At 45.6% G+C, this 24,139-nt stretch overlaps 1 protein-coding gene across 1 annotated transcript in view; it reads left to right on the forward strand.

Annotated features, from left to right (window-relative positions):
* LOC136577882 (dynein axonemal heavy chain 11-like) overlaps positions 1-24,139 on the forward strand; it is a 386,682-nt gene that overhangs the window by 18,957 nt on the left and 343,586 nt on the right. The window contains exons 3-6 of the mRNA XM_066577801.1: positions 5,732-5,869; positions 9,842-9,966; positions 12,116-12,308; positions 15,580-15,684. Of these exons, the coding sequence (XP_066433898.1) occupies positions 5,732-5,869; positions 9,842-9,966; positions 12,116-12,308; positions 15,580-15,684 (561 nt within the window). The remainder of the gene's footprint in view (positions 1-5,731; positions 5,870-9,841; positions 9,967-12,115; positions 12,309-15,579; positions 15,685-24,139) is intronic.

Genomic DNA, 24,139 nt, shown 5'->3' on the forward strand with positions numbered 1-24,139 from the left:
ACACCAGGCCACAAAGTCCAGAGCTTATACCCTGGATATCTGATGTTTGTAAGGCCCCTGGCATTACAGTGACAAGGTCTCTGTATAACTCAGTACTTTGGCGTTATAGGCGCTCAATATGCCATCTCCATACCCAACCTTATTATGAAGATATTCTTCCCTAAAAGCAATGCTTCTTGGGGAAGATGCCTCCGTAATACGAGGTCTAAGGAACCATACCATATTTTTTTTCTCTGATTCTGTATGAATCCTACATCTGTATGAAATTGGAGGCGTGGGAAAGTACAATAGAATCCGATTGACTTCTATGGGTGCCATATTATACCTCTGTACAACTCAAAGCTCATAGTGAGCCGTGAAATGTCTATTTTAACCCTTCTTTGAAATATATTGCTAATGATTTAAAGGATTTCAATTGATCGTCTCTGGTTGTTCTGATTTCCTAGCAACAACGATCTGATATTGGTCCCATGACAAATAGTTACATCTTTTGGCCACTTTTTAACAAAGAGTTTGAAAATCTTTTTCTTGAATTCACTGCCGTGAACTTTCCTTCCCTTTTCAATCGCTTCATTTATCCATATCCCATATTAAAAGGTAAATCAAAAAGAGAATGTTTTTCTGATATGTTCCCCCAGCTGGCCATTTCTGAACATCTAAATGATTCCTGCATACCCAAGTCTACTGAAATAGAACAAACATTTCTGAAAGATGATTTTGTTTTGATGGACACGGGCTGACAAAGAGAATGTCGCCAAGCGGTTTAGTGCAAAGTACTTGTAGGATCGGTGACCTCCTACATCCCACATTCAAAGCCTTCAGCAATCTGCAACATCTCATCCTGTTACAAAGGAAACGCAATCAGAAGAAGCGTGGAGAAATAGCTGGCTGCTCATTGACTGCACGTTATCAGCATATTACTCCGGCACAATAGTTTAATAACAGCCATAATGTGTCTTCATTTTTACTGGATAAAGAGGCTCTCTGGAAAGTGCTTGAAACCTTATCTACACAAGAGTCAAGCCGCTTGTATTGAGCTCTGATGAAAGCTGACACACATCTGAGTGAAGTGCTTGGTTTCATGTTCCATTGAAAGCCACTGAGTGTGTTTGTTCATAAAAAAAAAGAAAAAGAGAGAAAAAAAAAAAGCTTCTACTCTTTGGCAGATCCATCTTTCCTGGCTGAGCCCCCTTCACATTGTGCACATGAAAATAAATATTTGGAGTGTTATTACTGTCGAAATTAATCCCCTTTTTAAAAATGTTAGGGTCGATTAGCATATCATTCTCGCCTTTATGTGTTTGAACTGATTGCAGAGATGGAAAAGTAAGAAAACACAAGCGTTCTAATTGAGCTCCGAAATTCTGAAAAATCTACTTGTACTTCGGTGACCTTTTCATAATATGTTGGGGAGCTACGTATATGCAGCAACTCCCTACCACAATAACTCCGTTTACAAGAATTGGGGCAACTTGGGAAGACTGGGAATAGGGTGTACAATTCTTTGCTCTTCCCCAGCAGTGTAACCTGGGGCTCCTGGTTCCCATGCAAACTCTGGCCCCAAATTAGCACTTACCATTGCCATTTATAATACTGGCGTTGTGTCATGTAGCAGGGTGGTGTTTTGTGCCTTCCCAGACACTAGAGGCTGGGTACGACCCCCAACTCCGCATCTCTTATAGCTACACCTTTGGCCTCATCTGTATGCTGTCAATTTAAAGGGAATTTTTCATTATCTATGAACACCATAAACTAAGTTATGGTGCCCGTAGAACAGGTACTGAGGAGTCCGGGCATGTGCATACTTACCCAGCACCCCGCTCCAATGCTGTTACCTGTGGAAGTCAGTGCATGGACAATGCAGCGGACTCATCTCTGTATGCTGTGTGCATGCACACCTATAGAGAACAGTGTGAGTTAGCATACACAGTGAGGAGTTAGGGCCCCTTCACTTTTGCGTGCATTTTTGTGCATATTACTGTATTTTTTTGCGCTCACAGGGCTGGTTCACTTGGGTGCGGGACACACCCCCCGCCGTAATTTTAAAGTCTAATGAGTTCCGGATGTGTTCTACTTCCCATGTAATTGCGTGCATATTGAGTGTTTCTTTGCGCACCTCCCGCAGACTTCTATGTGGACTTTTAGTGCACACAAAAATAAAGTATGCTGCATTTTTTTCTGTGTTATGATATGCGTGCGCAAAAAAAAGGTAATGAAAATGTACCCATTGAAATCAGTGGGTTTTATTCCCTGCATATTACACTTTGTGAAAGGGTCTTTACTGCGGCTTTTGTTCTATCCGTTGAAGTCTATAGCCTATCTAGTGCTATATTTGACATGCTGTGTATTTTAATTTCACATTGTATGTCAATTTCCACAAAAATTTTTCCTGCAACGTGTGGAAAAAATATTTTGCAAAAATCTCATTCACTTTGCTGCTACTGTAAGTGCTGCCGATTTTTCCATATGGAATATTCGCACAGAAAATCCGCTGCAAATCCACCCTGTGTGAACATACCAATAGGGTACACATACCACAAGTTGAGATCTAAGATTGGAGGATTTCCTGTGAATTCACACTTGACAGATTTGCAGCCAATTTTCTGCAGTGGATCCACGCTAAAATCAGCATCAAACTCCACAGCAAACCGTGCGAAGTTTGGTGCTTACACTGTTGATTGCACCCCGTCAATTGGATTGAGGTAAAGTCCACGGTGGATCTACTCAAAACTCTGTGTCAAGTTCGCTCCACTGTGTGAGGATTTTCACACAGGTTCTGGTGCAGATTTAGGGCTAATGCCCACGGACAGATTTCTGCCTATTGAACCTAATAGCTCAATGTTCATGCTGCGGAATTCTACTGCGTGAAAGAAACTGCGGCTTGTTTTAATCGCTGCGAAAAAATATAGTCAACGGAATCCGGCCATCACGCTAAACTTCCTCTGTGAGCACAGCGGAAGTATCGCATAATTACGCGCCACTGCTGGCCGTGTCATCCAGCACTGTTGGCGCATCATGAGCTGTACTGTGCATGCACGCCGCCTCGCCAGATGGGATTCAAGCTGCGGATTCGGAGGGGTGAGTATGGGGTCTTTAGGGGGGGCGCCGTGATGGACTCCGCTGCGATATTCCGCTGGCAGAGTCCATCACGGTCGTGGGCATGAGGCAAAATGGATTTTTCTGCTGCTACAAATCTGCTACGTGTGCACGCATCCTTATTCTCTATCCATGGAATCTGTATGGAACTTTTGCTCTATTGACTATATGTAAAAACAAAAAGTAATATTTCCTAGAACTACGGTACTTTAAAGGGGTGGTCTCGCGAAACCAAGTGGGGTTATACACTTCCGTATGGCCATATTAATGCACTTTGTAATGTACATCGTGCATTAAATATGAGCCATACAGAAGTTATTCCACTTACCTGCTCCGTTGCTAGCGTCCTCGTCTCCATGGTTCCGTCTAAATTCGCCGGCAGCTTGCTTTTTTAGACGCGCTTGCGCAGTCCGGTCTTCTGCTCAGCGCGAGCCGCTTCAGTGTGTTAGACGCTACAGCTCTTCTGCGCATGCGCAGACGAGCTGTAACCTCTCGGGAGCGCGCTGGAGCAGAAAGGTGCAGAAAGTTCAGCAGCCCAGCCGAGCGGAGACTAGAAGCCCAGCCGAGAAGCCGCCCATGTAAGTCGCCTGTCCCCGGAGCCCACCGCCTGCCCCCGGAGCCCACCGCCTGCCCCCGGAGCCCACCGCCTGCCCCCGGACCCCACCGCCTGCCCCACCGCCTGCCCCCGGAGCTCACCGCCTGCCCCCGAAGGTCACCGCCTGCCCCCGAGCCCGCCGCCGTGCTGCCCGAGCCCGCCGCCGTGCTGCCCGAGCCCGCCGCCGTGCTGCCCGAGCCTGCCGCCCCCTGAGCTCACCGCCTGCCCCCGGAGCTCACCGCCTGCCCCCGAAGGTCACCGCCTGCCCCCGAGCCCGCCGCCGCCGGGACACACACACAGACAGACATATATATAGACAGACAGACAGAGATATATATATATATATATATATATATATATATATATATATATACACACAGACAGACACACAGACAGACAGACATATATATATACACACAGACAGACACACAGACAGACAGACATATATATATACACACAGACAGACACACACACACACACATATATATATATATATACACAGACAGACACACACACACACATATATATATATATATATACACAGACAGACACACACACACACATATATATATATATATATACACAGACAGACACACACACACACATATATATATATATATATATATATATACACAGACAGACACACACACACACACATATATATATATATATATATATATACACAGACAGACACACACACACACACATATATATATATATATATATATATATATATACACAGACAGACACACACACACACACACATATATATATATATATATACACAGACAGACACACACACACACATATATATATATATATATATACACAGACAGACACACACACACACATATATATATATATATATACACAGACAGACACACACACACACATATATATATATATACACAGACAGACACACACACACACACACATATATATATACACAGACAGACACACACACATATATATATATATACACAGACAGACACACACACACATATATATATACACAGACAGACACACACACATATATATATATATACACAGACAGACACACACACACATATATATATATATATACACAGACAGACACACACACACATATATATATATATACACAGACAGACACACACATATATATAATGTGTGTGTATATATACACTCACGAATACGCGTATGCGTATACTCGTACACACGTATACTATATATATGTCTCTCTATATATCTATATATAGATATATAGAGATATATATATAAAAGATGTGTACACGCATATATACACACACACATTATATATATATATATATATATATATATATATATATATACACATACACATATATACACACGCATATAAAAAAACACGTGTGGGTATGTGTGTGTATATATATATATATATATGTGTGTGTGTATATACACTCACGAATACGCGTATGCGTATACTCATACACATGTATACTATATATATCTATCTATATATATAGATATATATATATATATATATAAAATGTGTACACGCATATATACACACACATATATATTTAGGTGAAAAAACTATTTCATCTAAAACAGTGGCAAGTGAATTGCAGGGAGGCATTACAGTACCTTCTGCTGAGAATTCAGCACTGGACAGCTCCCCGCTATAATGAAGCCTGGATTCCCTTGTGCAGGGGGGAAAGGATCAGCACTGGACAGCTCCCTGCTAATACGAAGCGTGACCGGCGTCTCGGGAGCGAGCACGTCGGGCTGAAGCAAGCGCAGGGAGAAGAAGCAGCGGCCATCTTTGGGAAACTTTTTATAAGTTCATGAAACGCCAGAACTGTAAGTAGGAACCGGCTTTAAAAGCCATTTACATTGGTACTTAGTAATGTATGCTGAAGAAGGGGGACTGGGCAAAAAAAATATTTCACTGCTGCCTCGAGACATCTCCTTTAAGAAAATGACAGTTGAAAAGCTGCAGTGACAAACGTGATTTATATGTCATGTATAAATGTAATATTTGCATGATAATACAGCCCGAATCTTGCTGTGTTTCAGGTTTTGCAGCTATTTGGCGCCTTACTAGAGAGACCAGTGATAAATTCTCTGTTTTGCCCAAGTTATGCTAAACTGCTCACAATGTTTGAAATGGAAATCAATGATTGCAAGAAAATATATCTCAGTCAAAAGGAACAAGTAAGTTTGACAGTCTTCATACAAATGTTCTTGGCTTATATAATCTTTTGTAGAACATGACAAACAGACATTGTAATACTGGAATATTCATCTTTCAACGTTTTTTCTGGAGTTTTTATTGGCGGTTTTTGCCATATAGAAAACCGCAGTCAGATTCTAGCATTAGGTCAAGAGATAATATGAAACACACATTTTTTGTTCTGCTTTTGCTCTCTTGTATTGTGTTTTGTGAGTCAATGGCGTTTTTTCTAGAACGCAGCATTCTCTAGGATTGGAGGTTTCTTTTCATGCATTTTCCCATGGATCCTTCTATATGAAAAGAAAATATATGGAAAAAACACATGTATAAAAAATGCTTTCCAAAGAACACTTAAAGGGGTTGTCTCGCGGCAGCAAGTGGGGTTATACACTTCTGTATGGCCATATTAATGCACTTTGTAATGTACATTGTGCATTAATTATGAGCCATACAGAAGTTATTCATTTACCTGCTCCGTTGCTAGCGTCCCCGTCTCCATGGCTCCGTCTAATTTCGCTGGCTTCTTGCTTTTTTAGACGCGCTTGCGCTGTGCGGTCTTCTTCCTGGTGAATGGGGCCGCTCGTGCCGGAGAGCTGGTCCTCGTAGCTCCGCCCCGTCACGTGTGCCGATTCCAGCCAATCAGGAGGCTGGAATCGGCAATGGACCGCACAGAGCCCACGGTGCACCATGGGAGAAGACCCGCAGTGCATCGTGGGCGAAGATCCCTGCGGCCATCTTGGTGAAGGAAGAAGAAGGAAGATGTCGCAGAGCAGGGATTCGGGTAAGTAATAATTTTTTTTTTTTTTTAACACATCCTTTGGGGTTGTCCTGCGCCGAACGGGGGGCCTATGGAAAAAAAACAAAACGTTTCGGTGCGACATAACCCCTTTAAAGGTAGTTTCACACCTACACTCGGGATTCCGCTTTTCTAATCCGCTTGGGGGATAGGGGGGCAAGAAAGGGAAATCCCCATGGCCGAACGGCTTTATCTCAGGACGGAACCGAACAATATCGAAGGACTATTATTGGCTATAATGCTTTCCATCCGGCTTCCGGACAGAAGAAAATGTTCTGCATAAAGTTTTTTTTCTTCCGGTATTTTTAGCTGGATCTGCAATAAGACCTCTGATTGGAGGTTCCAACGTAGATGTGACACCGGCCTTAAAAAAAGCATGAAACTAATAGTGTTTTTACAAGATTTTTTTTATACAGACATGTCATTTTTAATGCCTATTTTGCCCCTATAAAGAAGTCTATGGGAAAACACCTGAAAAAAGGACACACCTACAGCATGCTACGTTTTGAAAAAACATCATGGATACACAAAATGCAATAGACATGAGGAAAAAAATGTGCATAGCGTGTTTCATGTTTTCTATCGACTATTAGCTAACATCTGGCTGCTAATTTCCCCCCCCCCCCCCACAAAAATGCAAGAAAAACATTGGGAAAATTGACATGGAAAACACTATATGTGAAACCACCATAAGGGGGTTTTGCATCTTAGACATTCATGTAAGTTTCACAGGATATACACTTTTGAAGTTCCCAATTACCTGGAGATCTGGGGTCTCCTGACCCCATTTTGCCAAACAAGGTGACCAGTGGCTGCTATTTCCAAATGGAGAATAAATTGAGTTGATCCCCCTTTCAAATTCAAGGGAGTTATAGAAACACTTGCATTTTGCTGACATTATTGAAGAGAGCAGGTATGGTTAATTAGATTTCCCTGCACCGGTTCTCTATTACTACTGATATGGCTCCCTCTTGTAAAGGTGTGGTCCCACGCAGCAGCAGGTTGGTCCGCCAGTGTGTGTTGGACGTGCGGTATGGATGCAGCTAAAAGCTCTAGATCTATGTGGCTCGTAAATCAATTACATGTTAACAAACTGTTGACTGTTATGGTTTGCCTAAAAACACGCAGCCATTAGAATTAACAGTCAATTCACACTTAATTTATTTGTGAACCTCAGATATGCAATGGCCATGCAGCAGTCTCTATGTGAAGTCATCACCTAACAATTACTGGTTAAGGAACTGAAGTAAATTCAATAATATACAATTAAAAGTTTACCATATTACCAGAAGTGGATTGTCATATTTTCCCAATATCCCAGTCTTTTTCCTGTGCTACACTCACAGGAGCCCAAGAAGGTGAGAACTAGGATGCTATTGGCATGGTCCTGACTAGTGATGAGAAAACTTTTCAAAAGTTTGATTCAGCCAGTTCTTCAAATTTGGGCAAAAATGTTGGTTTGGTCGAAATTAGAAAACTGGTACATAACAGAAGAAACGCCCTTTTACTGGGTTCGGCCGAGACAAACCACCTGAGGCTTGGGTTCACACCAAATCTAACTTTTAGCAAAGTTTGACCCAAAACAGTGTTAGGCCTCGGTCACACGGGCGTTTTTTGCCGCGATTTGCGGATCGCATGACGGATGCGCATCCGCAAATTGCGTGACCGGGGCCGAAAAATTGCCCAAAAAATCTGCTCCTAGCCGCGTTTCCTTTGAAATGGGCCGGAGCAGTGGAGCGCTGTTCAGCGCATTGAATTCAATGGAGCTGGCAATACAGCCGGCTCCATTGAAAGCAATGGGCTGCGGGCGATCTCAGGATGAATTTTCGGGAAGGGCTTAAAAATATAAGCCCTTCCCTGAAAATCATCCAAAAATGTGTAAAAAGTAAAAAAAAAAAAATATACTCACCTTGTCCCCGCAGACGGAGTTCAGCCGTGGCCAGCAGTTTTCCTGAACTGTTCTGAGTAGTATTCAGCAGGCGGGGATTTAAAATCCCCGCCTGCCAAATGGGCTGCCCCTGATTGGTCCCTGCGCTGAGCCAATCAGAGGCAGCTCTCACTCACCCATTCATGAATTCATGAATGGGTGAGTGAGTGCTTCCTCTGATTGGCTCAGCGCAGGGACCAATCAGGGGCAGCTCTCAGCTATTGAATGACAGCTGAGAGCTGCCCCTGATTGGTCCCTGCGCTGAGCCAATCAGAGGCAGCACTCACTCACCCATTCATGAATTCATGAATGGGTGAGTGAGAGCTGCCTCTGATTGGAGAGGGCTGTGACCAATCAGAGGCAGCCCATTCAGCAGGCGGGGATTTCAAATCCCCGGCTGCTGAATACTACTCAGAGCAGTTCAGGAGAACTGCCGACCGGCCGCGGCTGAATTCCGTCTGCGGGGACAAGGTGAGTATTTTTTTTTTTACTTTTTACACATTTTTGGATGATTTTCAGGGAAGGGCTTATATTTTTAAGCCCTTCCCGAAAATTCATCCTGCGATCGCCGGCAGCCCATTGCTTTCAATGGAGCCGGCTGTATTACCGGCTCCATTGAATTCAATGGGCAAACATCATTCTTCTCTGCGACAGCTGTTACAGCTGTGGCAGAGGAGAATGATTTGTGTTGTATATGTTCTCAATGGGGTCGGCGCTGCTGCCGCCGCCCCCATTGGGCGCATATAGAGAAGACCAGGGATCGCAGATACGTGCGATCTGCGATTTCTGTTCTATAATTAATCAGACAAGCGCATAAAAAGCGCTCATGTGTCCGATACCATTGCAAAGCAAAGGTTCTATAAAATCGGTGATCGCATGCGCAAGTCGTGCGAAAAAACGCCCGTCTGACCAAGGCCTTAGACTGTTTTAGTTCGCTCAACAGTAATCCTCACTTTTAAGTTGATTTAGGTGCTTCTGATCCGTGGCACAGAGGGACCAAGGCTGCCTGTAGATTTCTTTCCTTGACTACCAATATTTGCTCAAAAGAAAACCCTACATTCACTATGTTGTTAGCGTGAGATATTATCTAGACATTTCCAGATATCTAGATTTCGGTAGGATTAAGTTATAATGCAATATATTACAGTTTATTTTACGTTACTATGCTTGTTTACTTGTAACTTATTACATATTATTCAATGATTTTATATTATTAATTTTTTTTTCCAGAGGGAAAATGGACATATCGTGCTTCTTAAAAACATGCCGCCCACCTCTGGAAATCTAAAATGGTGTTATGAATTGCGGGAGAGATTAATGAAACACAGATCTTCATTCAAACACATTAATCATGAGTAAGGCGATTGTACTGTAGAAATGACATACAGAATTTGTGACTTCTAAAAGCCAATTTAACGTGTGAATTGGTTTATACGGATTTCTTTTTGTATTTTTGACATCCAGTGGCACGTTATAATGTGGTCAGTATGACAGCTACCCCAAGACTTGGGGCTGCCATGGAGCCCATAGCTGTACAAACTGACCACCATATTAAAAAAACAGCAAATCACCCAGCAGCAGCCTGTGGCAGGCCATACTTGCAGTTAGAAGACATTAGATAGTATTCTTGGCAGGGGCTCTTGCAGTCAAAAAATATCCCCACCTGACTCCTGTTGCACACACACACTTGCCCTAACTCTCTTCTCTTCTGGCTGCAGTTGGCGGCTACAGTCCTCCGCTGGGGCTGAGCACGCCAGAGCCGGTGGTGAGATGGTTGCACTTGCTGCTAACTAGTACCACCGGCTTCTTCTTGTTTTTGTGACCACTACCCGACAGACCAGCTTGTAGTTATTTGCTGCCCTGCAGCCCAAGTCACCAGTACCCCTAATCCTGGCTTGGCTGCCAGTGGCCATGCCTGTTCCTATCCTTCCTTGGAGGCTGACATGATTGCGACTTGATCAACTGTGTTATGGAGTTCAAAGATGATTGGACAGGGGGTCCAGGGAGTTGTTTTTATACTTACCAGGTCCTACGTTCCAGCGTCGTGCCTCCAATAAATCAGCACTCACACACAGCTCTTTTCATGAGGCGGTGTGAGCGCACTCTTCTATTCATCTCTATTAGAGAGTGCATACACACAGCCTTGTGAAAAGAGTTTTTCAGGGGCACAGTGCTGGAACGGAGTATAAAAAACCAGCTCCCTGGACCTCCCTGTCCACTCAACTTTGAGGCCTCCCCATTACATAGTTTATAAGGCTCAAAGGTTAATCACATTTATGTAAGAGATTTGGGCCACAATGGTCAGGTATCACCTGCTGACAAGATAGGTGATAAATGTCTGATCGCTGATGATCCCACTGCCTGGGACACCCATGAATAGGGGTTATAATGACAAGTTTGAATGGAGCAGTACTTGGGCCTAGTACAATATTCTGCTCTTTCCATTGGCTCCTAAGACATTGAATAGAGTGGAAGGGCTCATGTTCTAGGTTCAGCGCAGACTGTGCTAATGTGCAAACAGTCCCAATTTTGATAGTACAATCTTACAAGCCAGACTGCAAAGGTGCAGAGTTATGCAAATTTTCCCAAAAATGTGCTTTTAGGATTCTTCTAACTGTCCTGATTTTGAGGATTTGTATGTTGGTAAGTATGCCTATGGCCAATGGTGTTCATAGAGTGCAGGATGGGAGGGACAGGAGGCCATCATTGCCAGCTGTAAATGCTTTTCAGTTTGATAAAGAACTACTGATACCTCAATAGGTGTAAACAGACCCTGACAAAGATATTGTAGCTGGACCTCCGATAGTGCTGCATGCTCCTCACTAACCTGGCTCTATCTTGAAAACTTAGTTCATTCTGCTCAACTTTCTTGATAAGCTCTCTACTACATCCGTACTATTTGGCCCCTCGTATTTGTAATTCAAAAAATACTCTAGGACACGAAGAACATCCTAGTTTGCTCCATCTAAAGGTATCATGGAATGTTTCTATATCGCAATATGATATGATTTTGATAGTTCTAATAAACTATGGGATTTCCTTATATAATGGTTAAAGGCTGTGGACACCTTTAGAGGACTTTCTTTCACTTAAATTAATATATTTTGGGCTTATAATCATTTTTGCAATAGAATTTAATTAAACATTTTCCACCATTCTGCAGCTTCTATATATCACTGTATATAGAAACCTCTATTCTCTGAGTGATCCTCGCTCCTGTTTGCAAGCACAGAAACAATTATATTGTCTTGTGTAAAAGGGTCCTTAGACTGCAGTGTCTATATACAATTGATATATAGAAACTGCAGAAGACAAACAGCAACATTTTTAATTACAGCCTATTGCAAAAATGATTGTCAGCCCCAAAATATATGCATTTAAGTGAATGTGCCCCGAACATGACCATAGCCTTTAATATTCACTATACAGGGAAGAACATAAAAATGTATTTATACACTATACAGGGCTCTGCAAATTGTAATTATGTGTTTATTCACTATACAGGGCTCTGCAAAATCATGAAGCAACGAGAATTTTTGAAAAATATGATAGATTCATGGAACTTTTAGATGCTCACGATCAGGAAACATTCAGCAACTGGTCGGAAAATCTGTGTGACCTCTGTGAATCACATTTGGGTCAACCTATATTAAAGTGTGGAGAAGATGGACTTTATGAAACTAATTTCAACCCAATGGTATCTTCCTTACTTGACATTTTTAGAATATATTGCAGTAGAATTAAAGCATAGTACTTGCCATTCTTTATAGGTCACTTATTGATTGGGTTTCAATATTTACTTTTGGCCAATAAAATAAATATTCAATGAGGTTGAACTATAAGGAATTGATATAGAGTAAGGCTAGTGATAGACGGCGACATAAAGATTGCAGTATTGCACTACGACATTGCATCCAATAATTGTCAATAGCGTCTTGTAGCAACCTAACATGACTGCGACACCACAGTCACAAAAAATACATTTTGGTTGGAGTTTGGTCACATGTGACTTTTTCACCGTTGTTGTTGGCCGTTTAGTCGCTCACGACCCCCAGCAACCCTAAGGCCTCATGTCCACGGGTAAAATAGGATTTAAAATCCGCAGTGGATCACCCGCATGCGGATCCGCATCCCATAGGGATGCATTGACCACCCGCGGGTAGATAAATACCCGCGGATGGTCAATAAAAGGAAAAAAAAAATGGAGCATGAAAAAAAATGGACACGCTTCTTTTGAAGCCTATGGAAGCCATCCGGATCCGCAGGAGACCTAAAATAAGAATAACTTACCCGCAGCGGACCAGGCAGTTCTTCTCTTCTTCACGGACGGATCTTCTTTCTTCGGCCGGGCGGATGTGTCCGGCACATGCGCATGGCACGCAGCCGGCGTGCCGAGCACATCCGCCGGCCGAAGAAAGAAGATCCGGCCGTGAAGAAGAGAAGATCTGCTCAGTCCGCTGCGGGTCAGTTAATTCTTATTTTAAGCGCTTATCTCCACGGGGAAGGAGGGACCCGCTATGGATTCTCTATGGAGAATCCGTAGCGGGCCTGATTTTCCCCATGGACATGAGACCTAAAGGCGAGCTCCCTCCATGTTTTTCGGTTCTGCATGACTTCTTTCAGTTGTGTGATATCCATGCCAGGATCAGCTCTGCCAGTATCAGCCATTGTGTTCTTTGGCGGATGGGTCTTCTTTTGCCGCTGATCTGTCCAAGCATTTTAGATTTTTCTAGCGACTCTGCTCACATTATATGGCCAAAACACGTGAGTCTGAGTCCGATCATCTTGCCTTCCAGTGATGTATCGGGTCTTATACGATTCAGGACGTCTTGAAAGTTTGTTACTCTCGCCATCCAGGGCATACGCAGCAGCTTTTGCCAGCACCACAGCTCAAATGCATCAATCCTATCAGCTCTTTTCGCAGTCCAGCTTTCACATCCATACATGGCTTCACCCCAATGCTATCCTCCTACGTTTTATCTCTGGCATAGATTCTCCAGCCTGGTCAATTTTTGAGCCAAGGAAGATGAAGTCTCGCACACATTTTATGACCTCATTGTCAATTTTTTATTTTAATTTGGCCATTTTTTGCAGTTGTTTTTTCACCATTGACGACATGTACCGTATTTTTCGCTTTATAAGATGCATCGGATGATAAGACGCACCTGGGTTTTACAGGAGGAAAATAGGAGAAATATATTTTGAACTCCCCAGACCAGGCAGTGAGGTATTACAGGAGAAATAAACAGCAGTAGTACTGTCTTGGAATTAAGTATATACCACTAGGTCAACCTGTCATTCGGGATCCAGGAAAGCGGAGTATAAATGTAATGGTGATCTCATTACTTGTCATCCAGCTTTCCAGGAGCCCTGAATCCCACGTTGAATAGTTATGGCAATGCATGTGGTATGCATGCTTGCATAACTCTGCAGTTGGCATTCAGGATCCATTAGTTGTCACCCAACTTTCCAGGAACCCTGCATGGCATGTATCATTATGGTTATGCATAACTAGGCACAAATATATACACAATACAGGCAGCTCTTTCTCCCTCTGCCTCTCCCTCTCCTATGTAGCTGGCAGATGTGAGAGTGTCTGTACATAAAGCTGACTGCTGAGGCAGGGGGGAGCAGCAGCTCCCTCTCACTAATCAGCTGTTGTATGGGTGCTGGTATGGAGCGGACCTGCTATCTTTATCACACTGTCACCAATATAGCAGGAGCCGCCTATCTGTACATTAGCTTCCTGCTCCTCCCCCCCGCCCACAGCAATCAGCTGTTGTACGGGCTGCTCTACTCCCTGCTCCTCCCCTGCCCCCAGCAATCAGCTGCTGTACGGGCCACTCTGCTCCCTGCTCCTGCCCCGCCACCAGAAATCAGCTGCTGTACGGGCCGCTCTGCTCCTCCCCCGCCACCAGAAATCAGCTGTTGTGCAGCCACTCTGCTCTACTGCTGTGCCGGCTTTGTATGCAAACGTCCGGCAGCTCAGTGAGAAGGATTTGCGATCCTTTACAGCTCCGGACGGGTCTGATCTCGGCACGTTCGCTCTATAAGACGCACTGACTTTTTCACCCAACTTTGGAGGGGAAAAAAGTGTGTCTTATAGAGCGAAAAATACGGTAAATCAATGTAAATCAAGTCGCACAGGCTTTTTTGTTGCACAACCTTCATGAGATTTGCTGTAGTGCAATACATATCCCCATGTATCTCTAGCCTTAGGGAAGATGTAGTATTCTAGTCCTACTACAAATATGCATACTGATAGTATAAGCAATAAAACAATAATTGGAAAGTTCAGTGTTAAAATGCATACCTTATTTTCCATAAGATATTTCAGCCAATCACAGTATAGACTGTAAGTTCCTGAGCCCAGCATTGTTAACTGGTGCACAGTATTGTATCCTCTGTTGTGGAATGACTAGATATCTAAAATGTCTAAATTAAGCAAATGAACCTAGTAATGTAGCAAATATTTAGCTATCATTTTTAGAACTCAAGGCCAAACTATGGCAGAGATCTGATATCACAAATTGGTAAAGTGGAACTCTAAGAATAATGTATATCTCTAGCAATGAGCAGTATATTGTAAAATCTTGATTATAAGGGTTAATAGGTGAAACAACTGAAAAAAATATTTTCCGCTCGTTTAAGGGTGGTTTCACATATATGCTCAAGGGGTTCCAGTTTCCTGCTCCATTCAGGGAGCAGGAAAGGGGAATCTCCTGGCCAAGATGCGAATCCCCCCATCTTATGATGGAGCTGAACAGTGCCAAATGGACTGAATTGACGATAAGGGGTCCGTTCGCTTTCTGCTGTTCAACTTTTTGCAGAAAGAAAAGCGCTGCATGGGATCGAACCTCAAACTGGAAGTTCCAACGCAAATGTGAAACCGGCCTTATACTGTGTATAGTTATTTTATTTTGTATATACTGCATACAGTGTATTTATTTTTTATATTTTATGTTTAGCTAGTAGCTGTTCTTCGAGAGGTGAAATATCTCCAGTTCCTGAAAATATCAAACATCCCAGAGATGGCCAAAGATATGTACTTGAAAAGGAAGGAGCTCCAAAAGGTACCATAGCAACACAGCTTCCCACAGTTGTATTTTTCAGGGACTGGCACTCACAAGAGGTGGGGCTTATATGTATTTGCAGAAAGGGTAGAGCTTAAAACAGCTCATGACTTGGGATTCATATAGGGAGGTACAGTAAATGTATATGTTTTGCAATGCTGAATATCTTACTGATTTTGTACTTCATTGCAAAGGCAATAATGAAGTTTTTATTGTGAAGAATCTCATATGCCTCATAGCTACCTAAAGGGTTATTTTTTTTTCTGCGATTTGCTAAACACATCACATGACTGGGACTGGCAAAAAAGATTTTGGTTGACAAATGTTTCCTATATATTAATTAATATGTAAAGAAGTGAACTGCTCCATTGTCTAAAGCCCCATTTACACAGGACGACTGTCTGGCAAACAATGCCAGACACTCGTCCCCGCATGTACTCGCTCCCGTGCTGCTGCACAGGAGCGAGTATCACTGGCTCTCTGATACAGATCTGAGGGTTCGGGACGGCTCGAGGAGATTTCTCTCCTCACTCTCCCCTGTCTCTCTGCATTCACTTAACACAGTGGCCATTCAATTCTGAATGGCTGCTGTTTACACTAAACGATCATCATTCAGATCGTCCTTCAAAATTTTAAGCTGCATAATATCCTGATCACTGATTGTTCAGTGTAAACATCAGCTGTTAAGTACTGACCAGCCACTGTGTTAAGTGAATGAAGAGGGGTCGGGGAGAGAGAGGAGTGAAATCTCCTCCAGCCGCTTTGCTGCGAGCCAACAATACTCCCTCCTGTGCAACATGTGATCAGGGGATCCTGATGGGTCTCTGTGGAAGTCCCTTAAAGGGACAAAATATTTTTTAAAAAGTTTTTTAAAAAATTATTAAAAAGATAAAAATAAAAAACACATTTTTTCCCCCCTTTTCTTTGTAAAAACAAAATTACACATGTGGCATCCCTGTGTCTTAATGACCCAGAGAAGGAAGTTAGCACATTATTTGACCCCTTAATGACGCGGCCCCTTTTTATTTTTTTCCCCCCTTAACTAGAGATGAGCAAGCATGCTCGGTTAAGGAAATTACTCGAGCGAGCATCAGCATTTTCGAGTAACTGCCTGCTTGTCCGAAAAGATTCGGGTGACCGCAGGGATGAGCGAGGGGTTGCGGGGGTTAGCCGCCCTCCGAATCTTTTCGGATGAGCAGGCAGTTACTCGAAAATGCCGATGCTTGCTCGAGTAATTTCCTTAACCGAGCATGCTCGCTCATCTCTAATCATAACTCCTTTATGTATTCATCGATGTCGCTGCATGAGGACTTGTTTTTTTGCGGAATGAGTTGTATTTTTCAATGGTGCTATTTAAAGTACCATATAATGCACGGAAAAACGTTTACAAAATTCTAATTGGAGTAAAATGAAAGAAAAATGACATTCCACCATCTTTCAGTGCGTCCTCTTTCTACGGCGCACAAACTGCAACAAAAATGACATGATTTAGAATAAATCATGAATAAATTTATTCTATAGCTATAGGTCAGTACGATTACTACGATACCAAACTTGTATAGTTATTTTTTTCTGTAGTACTTATATTTTTTTTCAAAGATTTAATTTTTTAAAATTATTTTCTGCCACATTTTCAGCGCGCAATAACTTTTTAAATTTTCCGTTGACGTAGTTGTGCGAGGGCTCATATTTTGCGGGATGTCCTGTAGTTTACATTAGTACTAGAGATGAGTGAACGTACTCGTCCGAGCTTGATACTCGTTCGAGTATTAGCGTGTTCGAGATGCTCGTTACTAGAGGCGATGTTCGAGTTACTTTCACTTTCCTCTCTAAGACGTTAGCGTGCTTTTCTGGCCAATAGAAAGACAGGGAAGGCATTACAACTTCCCCCTGCAACGTTCAAGCCCTATACCACCCCCCTGCAGTGAGTGGCTGGCGAGATCAGGTGTTACCCGAGTATATAAATCGGCCCCTTCCGCGGCTCGGCACAGATGCATTCTAACATAGTTCAGGGAAAGTGCTGTCTTGCTGGAGTTGCTATAGGGAGAGTGTTAGGAGTATTTTAGGCTTCAAGAACCCCAACGGTCCTTCTTAGGGCCACATCTGACCGTGTTCAGTACTGTTGAGGCTGCTTTTTGCAGTGTTGCACATTTTTCTTTTTTTTTTTGTATATCGGCCGTGCAGAGCATTGCGTCCTCAGTCTGCAGTAATTTTACATAGTATAGGGCCAGCTGAGGCAGGGACAGTGAAAAAGGTGAAAGACATATACTGTCTATATAGGCAGTGGGCTTTTCCAAAAAAATTTGGGAAAAAACATTCTATTTGGGCTGCCTGTGACCGTCCTGAGTGTACTGCGTCTCTGCTGGGGGTAGTAGTCCTGATTAATACGCAGCCAGCTAAGTGTTACAGCAGGCTTGCGCAAAATTCTTTCCTGGCTCTGCGTTGGCCGTTACATCACCGCTGTCATCCTGTCCAGAGGGAAACAGTCTGCAGTAATTTTACATAGTCCAGGGCCAGTAGTGGTGAGGCAGGGACAGTGAAAGAGATATACTGTCTATATAGGCAGTGGGCTTTTCCAAAAAAATTTGGGAAAAAACTTTCTATTTGGGCTGCCTGTGACCGTCCTCAGTGTACTGCGTCTGTGCTGGGGGTAGTAGTCCTAATTAATACGCAGCCAGCTAAGTGTTACAGCAGGCTTGCCCAAATTCTTTCCTGGCTCTGCTGTGCGTTCCGTAAGTGAAGTCAGCCTCCAACCACAAGCCAATAAGCGGCACATTTAATTACAGCGTTCTGTTTCTGCACTACTGGTAATACACCATGCTGAGGGGTAGGCCTAGAGGACGTGGACGCGGGCGAGGAGGCGGAGGCCCAAGTCAGGGTGTGGGTACAGGCCGAGCTCCTGATCCAGGTGTATCGCAGCCGACTGCTTTGGGATTAGGAGAGAGGCACGTTTCTGGCGTCCCCACATTCATCTCACAATTAATGGGTCCACGTGTAAGACCTTTATTAGAAAATGAGCAGCGTGAGCAGGTCCTGTCGTGGATGGCAGAAAGTGCATCCAGCAATCTATCGACCACCCAGAGTTCTGCGCCGTCCACTGCTGCAACTCTGAATCCTCTGGCTGCTGCTCCTCCTTCCTCCGAGCCTCGTCACTCCATTACAATGACACATTCTGGAGAGCAGGCAGACTCCCAGGAACTGTTCTCGGGCCCCTGCCCAGAATGGGCAGCAATGGTTCCGAATCCTCTCCCACTGGAGGAGTTTGTCGTGACCGATGCCCAACCTTTGGAAAGTTCCCGGGGTCCGGGGAATGAGGCTGGGGACTTCCGGCAACTGTCTCAAGAGCTTTCAGTGGGTGAGGAGGACGATGACGATGAGACACAGTTGTCTATCACTCAGGTAGTAGTAATTGGAGTAAGTCCGAGGGAGGAGCGCACAGAGGATTCGGAGGAAGAGCAGCAGGACGATGAGGTGACTGACCCCCACCTGGTTTGCTATGTCTACTGAGGACAGGTCTTCAGAGGGGGAGGCAAGTGCAGCAGCAGGGCAGGTTGGAACAGGCAGTGCTGTGGCCAGGGGTAGAGGCAGGGCCAGACCGAATAATCCACCAACTGTTTCCCAAAGCGCCCCCTCGCGCCATGCCACCCTGCAGAGGCCGAGGTGCTCAAAGGTCTGGCAGTTTTTCACTGAGAGTGCAGACGACCGACGAACAGTGGTGTGCAACCTTTGTCGCGCCAAGATCAGCCGGGGAGCCACCACCACCAGCCTCACCACCACCAGCATGCGCAGACATATGATGGCCAAGCACCCCACAAGGTGGGACGAAGGCCGTTCACCGCCTCCGGTTTGCACCGCTGCCTCTCCCCCTGTGCCCCAACCTGCCACTGAGATCCATCCCCCCTCTCAGGACACAGGCACTACCGTCTCCTGGCCTGCACCCACAGCCTCACCTCCGCTGTCCTCGGCCCCATCCACCAATGTCTCTCAGCGCACCGTCCAGCCGTCGCTAGCGCAAGTGTTGGAGCGCAAGCGCAAGTACGCCGCCACGCACCCGCACGCTCAAGCGTTAAACGTGCACATTGCCAAATTTATCAGCCTGGAGATGCTGCCGTATAGGCTTGTGAAAACAGAGGCTTTCAAAGGTATGATGGCGGCGGCGGCCCCGCACTACTCAGTTCCCAGTCGCCACTACTTTTCCCGATGTGCCGTCCCAGCCCTGCACGACCATGTCTCCCGCAACATTGTACACTCCCTCACCAACGCGGTTACTGCCAAGGTCCACTTAACAACGGCCACTATATCTCCCTGACGGCACATTGGGTGAATTTAGTGGAGGCTGGGACAGAGTCAGAGCCTGGGACCGCTCACGTCCTACCCACCCCCAGAATTGTGGGCCCCAGCTCGGTGGTGGTATCTGCGGCGGCATATGCTTCCTCCACTAAACCAACCTCCTCCTCCTCCTCCTCCTCCTCCTCCTACGCAACCTCTGTCTCGCAATCAAGATGTGTCAGCAGCAGCACGTTGCCAGCAGTCGCTGTCGCGCGGCACGGCAGCACAGCGGTGGGCAAGCGTCAGCAGGCCGTGCTGAAACTACTCAGCTTAGGAGAGAAGAGGTACATGGCCCACGAACTGCTGCAGGGTCTGACAGAGCAGACCGACCGCTGGCTTGCGCCGCTGAGCCTCCAACCGGGCATGGTCGTGTGTGACAACGGCCGTAACCTGGTGGCGGCTCTGCAGCTCGGCAGCCTCACGCACGTGCCATGCCTGGCCCATGTCTTTAATTTGGTGGTTCAGCGCTTTCTGAAAAGCTACCCACGCTTGTCAGACCTGCTCGGAAAGGTGCGCCAGCTCTGCGCACATTTCCGCAAGTCCCACACGGACGCTGCCACCCTGCCCACCCTGCAACATCAGTTTAATCTGCCAGTGCACCGACTGCTGTGCGACGTGCCCACACGGTGGAACTCTACGCTCCACATGTTGGCCAGGCTCTATGAGCAGCGTAGAGCTATAGTGGAATACCAACTCCAACATGGACGGCGCAGTGGGAGTCAGCCTCCTCAATTCTTTACAGAAGAGTGGGCCTGGTTGGCAGACATCTGCCAGGTCCTTGGAAACTTTGAGGAGTCTACCCAGATGGTGAGCGGCGATGCTGCAATCATTAGCGTCACCATTCCTCTGCTATGCCTCTTGAGAATTTCACTGCAAAGCATAAAGGCAGACGCTTTGCGCTCGAAAACGGAGGCGGGGGAAGACAGTATGTCGCTGGATAGTCAGAGCACCCTCCTGTCTATATCTCAGCGTGTTAAGGAGGAGGAGCATGAGGAGGATGAGGAGGAGGGGGAAGAGACAGCTTGGCCCACTGCTGAGGGTACCCATGCTGCTTGCCTGTCATCCTTTCAGCGTGTATGGCCGGAGGAGGAGGAGGATCCTGAAAGTGATCTTCCTAGTGAGGACAGCCATGTGTTGCGTACAGGTACCCTGGCACACATGGCTGACTTCATGTTAGGATGCCTTTCTCGTGACCCTCGCGTTACACGCATTCTGGCCACTACGGATTACTGGGTGTACACACTGCTCGACCCATGGTATAAGGAGAACCTTTCCACTCTCATTGCCGAAGAGGAAAGGGGTTCGAGAGTGATGCTATACCACAAGACCCTGGCGGACAAACTGATGGTAAAATTCCCATCCGACAGTGCTAGTGGCCGAAGGCACAGTTCCGAGGGCCAGGTAGCAGGGGAGGTGCGGAGATCAGGCAGCATGTACAGCACAGGCAGGGGAACACTCTCTAAGGACTTTGACAGCTTTCTGGCTCCCCAGCAAGACTGTGTCACCGCTCCCCAGTCAAGGCTGAGTCGGCGGGAGCACTGTAAAAGGATGGTGAGGGAGTACGTAGCCGATCGTACGACCGTCCTCCGTGACGCCTCTGCCCCCTACAACTACTGGGTGTCGAAGCTGGACACGTGGCCTAAACTCGCGCTGTATGCCCTGGAGGTGCTTGCTTGTCCTGCGGCTAGCGTCTTGTCAGAGAGGGTGTTTAGTGCGGCTAGGGGAATCATCACAGATAAGTGTACCCGCCTGTCAACCGACAGTACCGACAGGCTTACACTCATCAAGATGAACAAAGCCTGGATTTCCCCAGACTTCTCTTCTCCACCAGCGGACAGCAGCAATACCTAAACAATACGTAGGCTGCACCCGCGGATGGAAGCATCGTTCTCTATCACCATCAAAAACGGGGACCTTTTAACTTCATCAATCTGTGTATTCTATTCATCCTCCTCCTCCTGCTCCTCCTCCTGAAACCTCACGTAATCACGCCGAACGGGCAATTTTTCTTAGGCCCACAAGGCTCAGTCATATAATTTTTGTAAACAATTTTTATACGTTTCAATGCTCATTAAAGCGTTGAAACTTGCACCTGAACCAATTTTTATTTTAACTGGGCTGCCTCCAGGCCTAGTTACAAATTAAGCCACATTAACCAAAGCGATTAATGGGTTTCACCTGCCCTCTTGGTTGGGCATGGGCAATTTTTCTTAAGTACATTAGTACTGTTGGTACACCAATTTTTTTGGGCCCTCGCCTACAGTGTAATCCAATTATTTTTTTGCCCACCTGCATTAAAGCTGACGTTACATCAGCTGTGCTGGGCACTGCAATGGGATATATTTATGTACCGCTGGTGGCTTCCTGGGACCCACCCATGCTGTCGATCCACATAGACTTCCCATTAGGGAGATGTACGTGCCTGTGTATACTTATAAAAAACTCGAGCCTGACTGGGGCATGCAGTTTGGGCCGAAGCCCACCTGTATTTAATCAGACGTTAGCTCTGCTGTCCAGGGCACTGCAATGGGATATATTTTTGTACCGCCAGTGGGTTCCAGGGAGCCACCCATGCTGTCGGTCCACACGGACCTCACATTAGGGAATTGTACCTGCCTGTGTCTATGTATTAAAAACCCCGGTCTGACTGGGGCATGCAGTGTGGGCTGAAGCCCACCTGTATTTTATCTGACGTTACCTCAGCTGTGCAGGGCAATGCAATGGGATATATTTATGTACCGCCGGTGGCTTCCTGGCACCCACCCATGCTGTCGGTCCACACGGAGTTGTAACTGCATGTGTCCACTTCTAAAGAACCCCAGTCTGACTGGGACATGCAGTGTGGGCCGAAGCCCACCTGTATTTTATCTGACGTTACCTCAGCTGTGCAGGGCAATGCAATGGGATATATTTATGTACCGCCGGTGGCTTCCTGGCACCCACCCATGCTGTCGGTCCACACGGAGTTGTAACTGCATGTGTCCACTTCTAAAGAACCCCAGTCTGACTGGGGCATGCAGTGTGGGCCGAAGCCCACCTGCATTAAACATGACATTACCTAAGCTGTGATGGGCAATGCAATGGGATATATTTATGTACTGCCGGTGGGTTCCAGGGAGCCACCCATGCTGTGGGTGCACACGGAATACCCATTGCGGAGTTGTACCTGCCTGTGACTATTTATAAAAAAAACGCAGTCTGACTGGGGCATGCAGACACCTTGACAGAATGAATAGTGTGTGGCACATAGGTTCCCCATTGCTATGCCCACGTGTGCAGCTCCTGATGGAGGTGGCACAGGATTGGATTTCTCATTGCTTCTGTACAGCATTGTGGGCTATCGCCCCGCCCCTTTTAAAGAGGGTCGCTGCCTAGCCGTGCCAACCCTCTGCAGTGTGTGCCTGCGGTTCCTCCTCATGGCAGACGCACTTATAAATAGACATGAGAGTGGTGTGGCATGAGGGCAGCTGAAGGCTGCGCAGGGACACTTTGGTGTGTGCTGTGGACACTGGGTCGTGCGGGGGGGGGGGGGGGTTGGGCAGCATGTAACCCAGGAGAAGTGGCAGCAGAGTGTCATGCAGGCAGTGATTGTGCTTTGTTGGAGGTAGTGTGGTGCTTAGCTAAGGTATGCATTGCTAATGAGGGCTTTTCAGAAGTAAAAATTGTTGGGGGGGGGTGCACTCTTGCTGCTATTGTGGCTTAATAGTGGGACCTGGGAACTTGAGATGCAGCCCAACATGTAGCCCCTCGCCTGCCCTATCCGTTGCTGTGTCGTTCCCATCACTTTCTTGAATTGCCCAGATTTTCACAAATGGAAACCTTAGCGAGCATCGGCGATATACAAAAATGCTCGGGCCGCCCATTGACTTCAATGGGGTACGTTATTCGAAACGAACCCTCGAGCATCGCGAAATTTTCGTCCCGAGTAATGAGCACCCGAGCATTTTGGTGCTTGCTCATCTTTAATTAGTACCAATTCAGAATACATATGACTTTTTGATCACTTTTTATTGCATTATTTCTGGGAGACAGGGTGACTGAAAAAGTGCATTTCTGGCGTTCTTTATTTTATTTTTTCAGACTACGTTCTCCCTGTGGGGTAAATAATACACAACTTTAATATATC

Source organism: Eleutherodactylus coqui, chromosome 8 (genome assembly GCF_035609145.1).
Source record: "Eleutherodactylus coqui strain aEleCoq1 chromosome 8, aEleCoq1.hap1, whole genome shotgun sequence".
NCBI classification, from domain to species: Eukaryota; Metazoa; Chordata; class Amphibia; order Anura; family Eleutherodactylidae; genus Eleutherodactylus; species Eleutherodactylus coqui.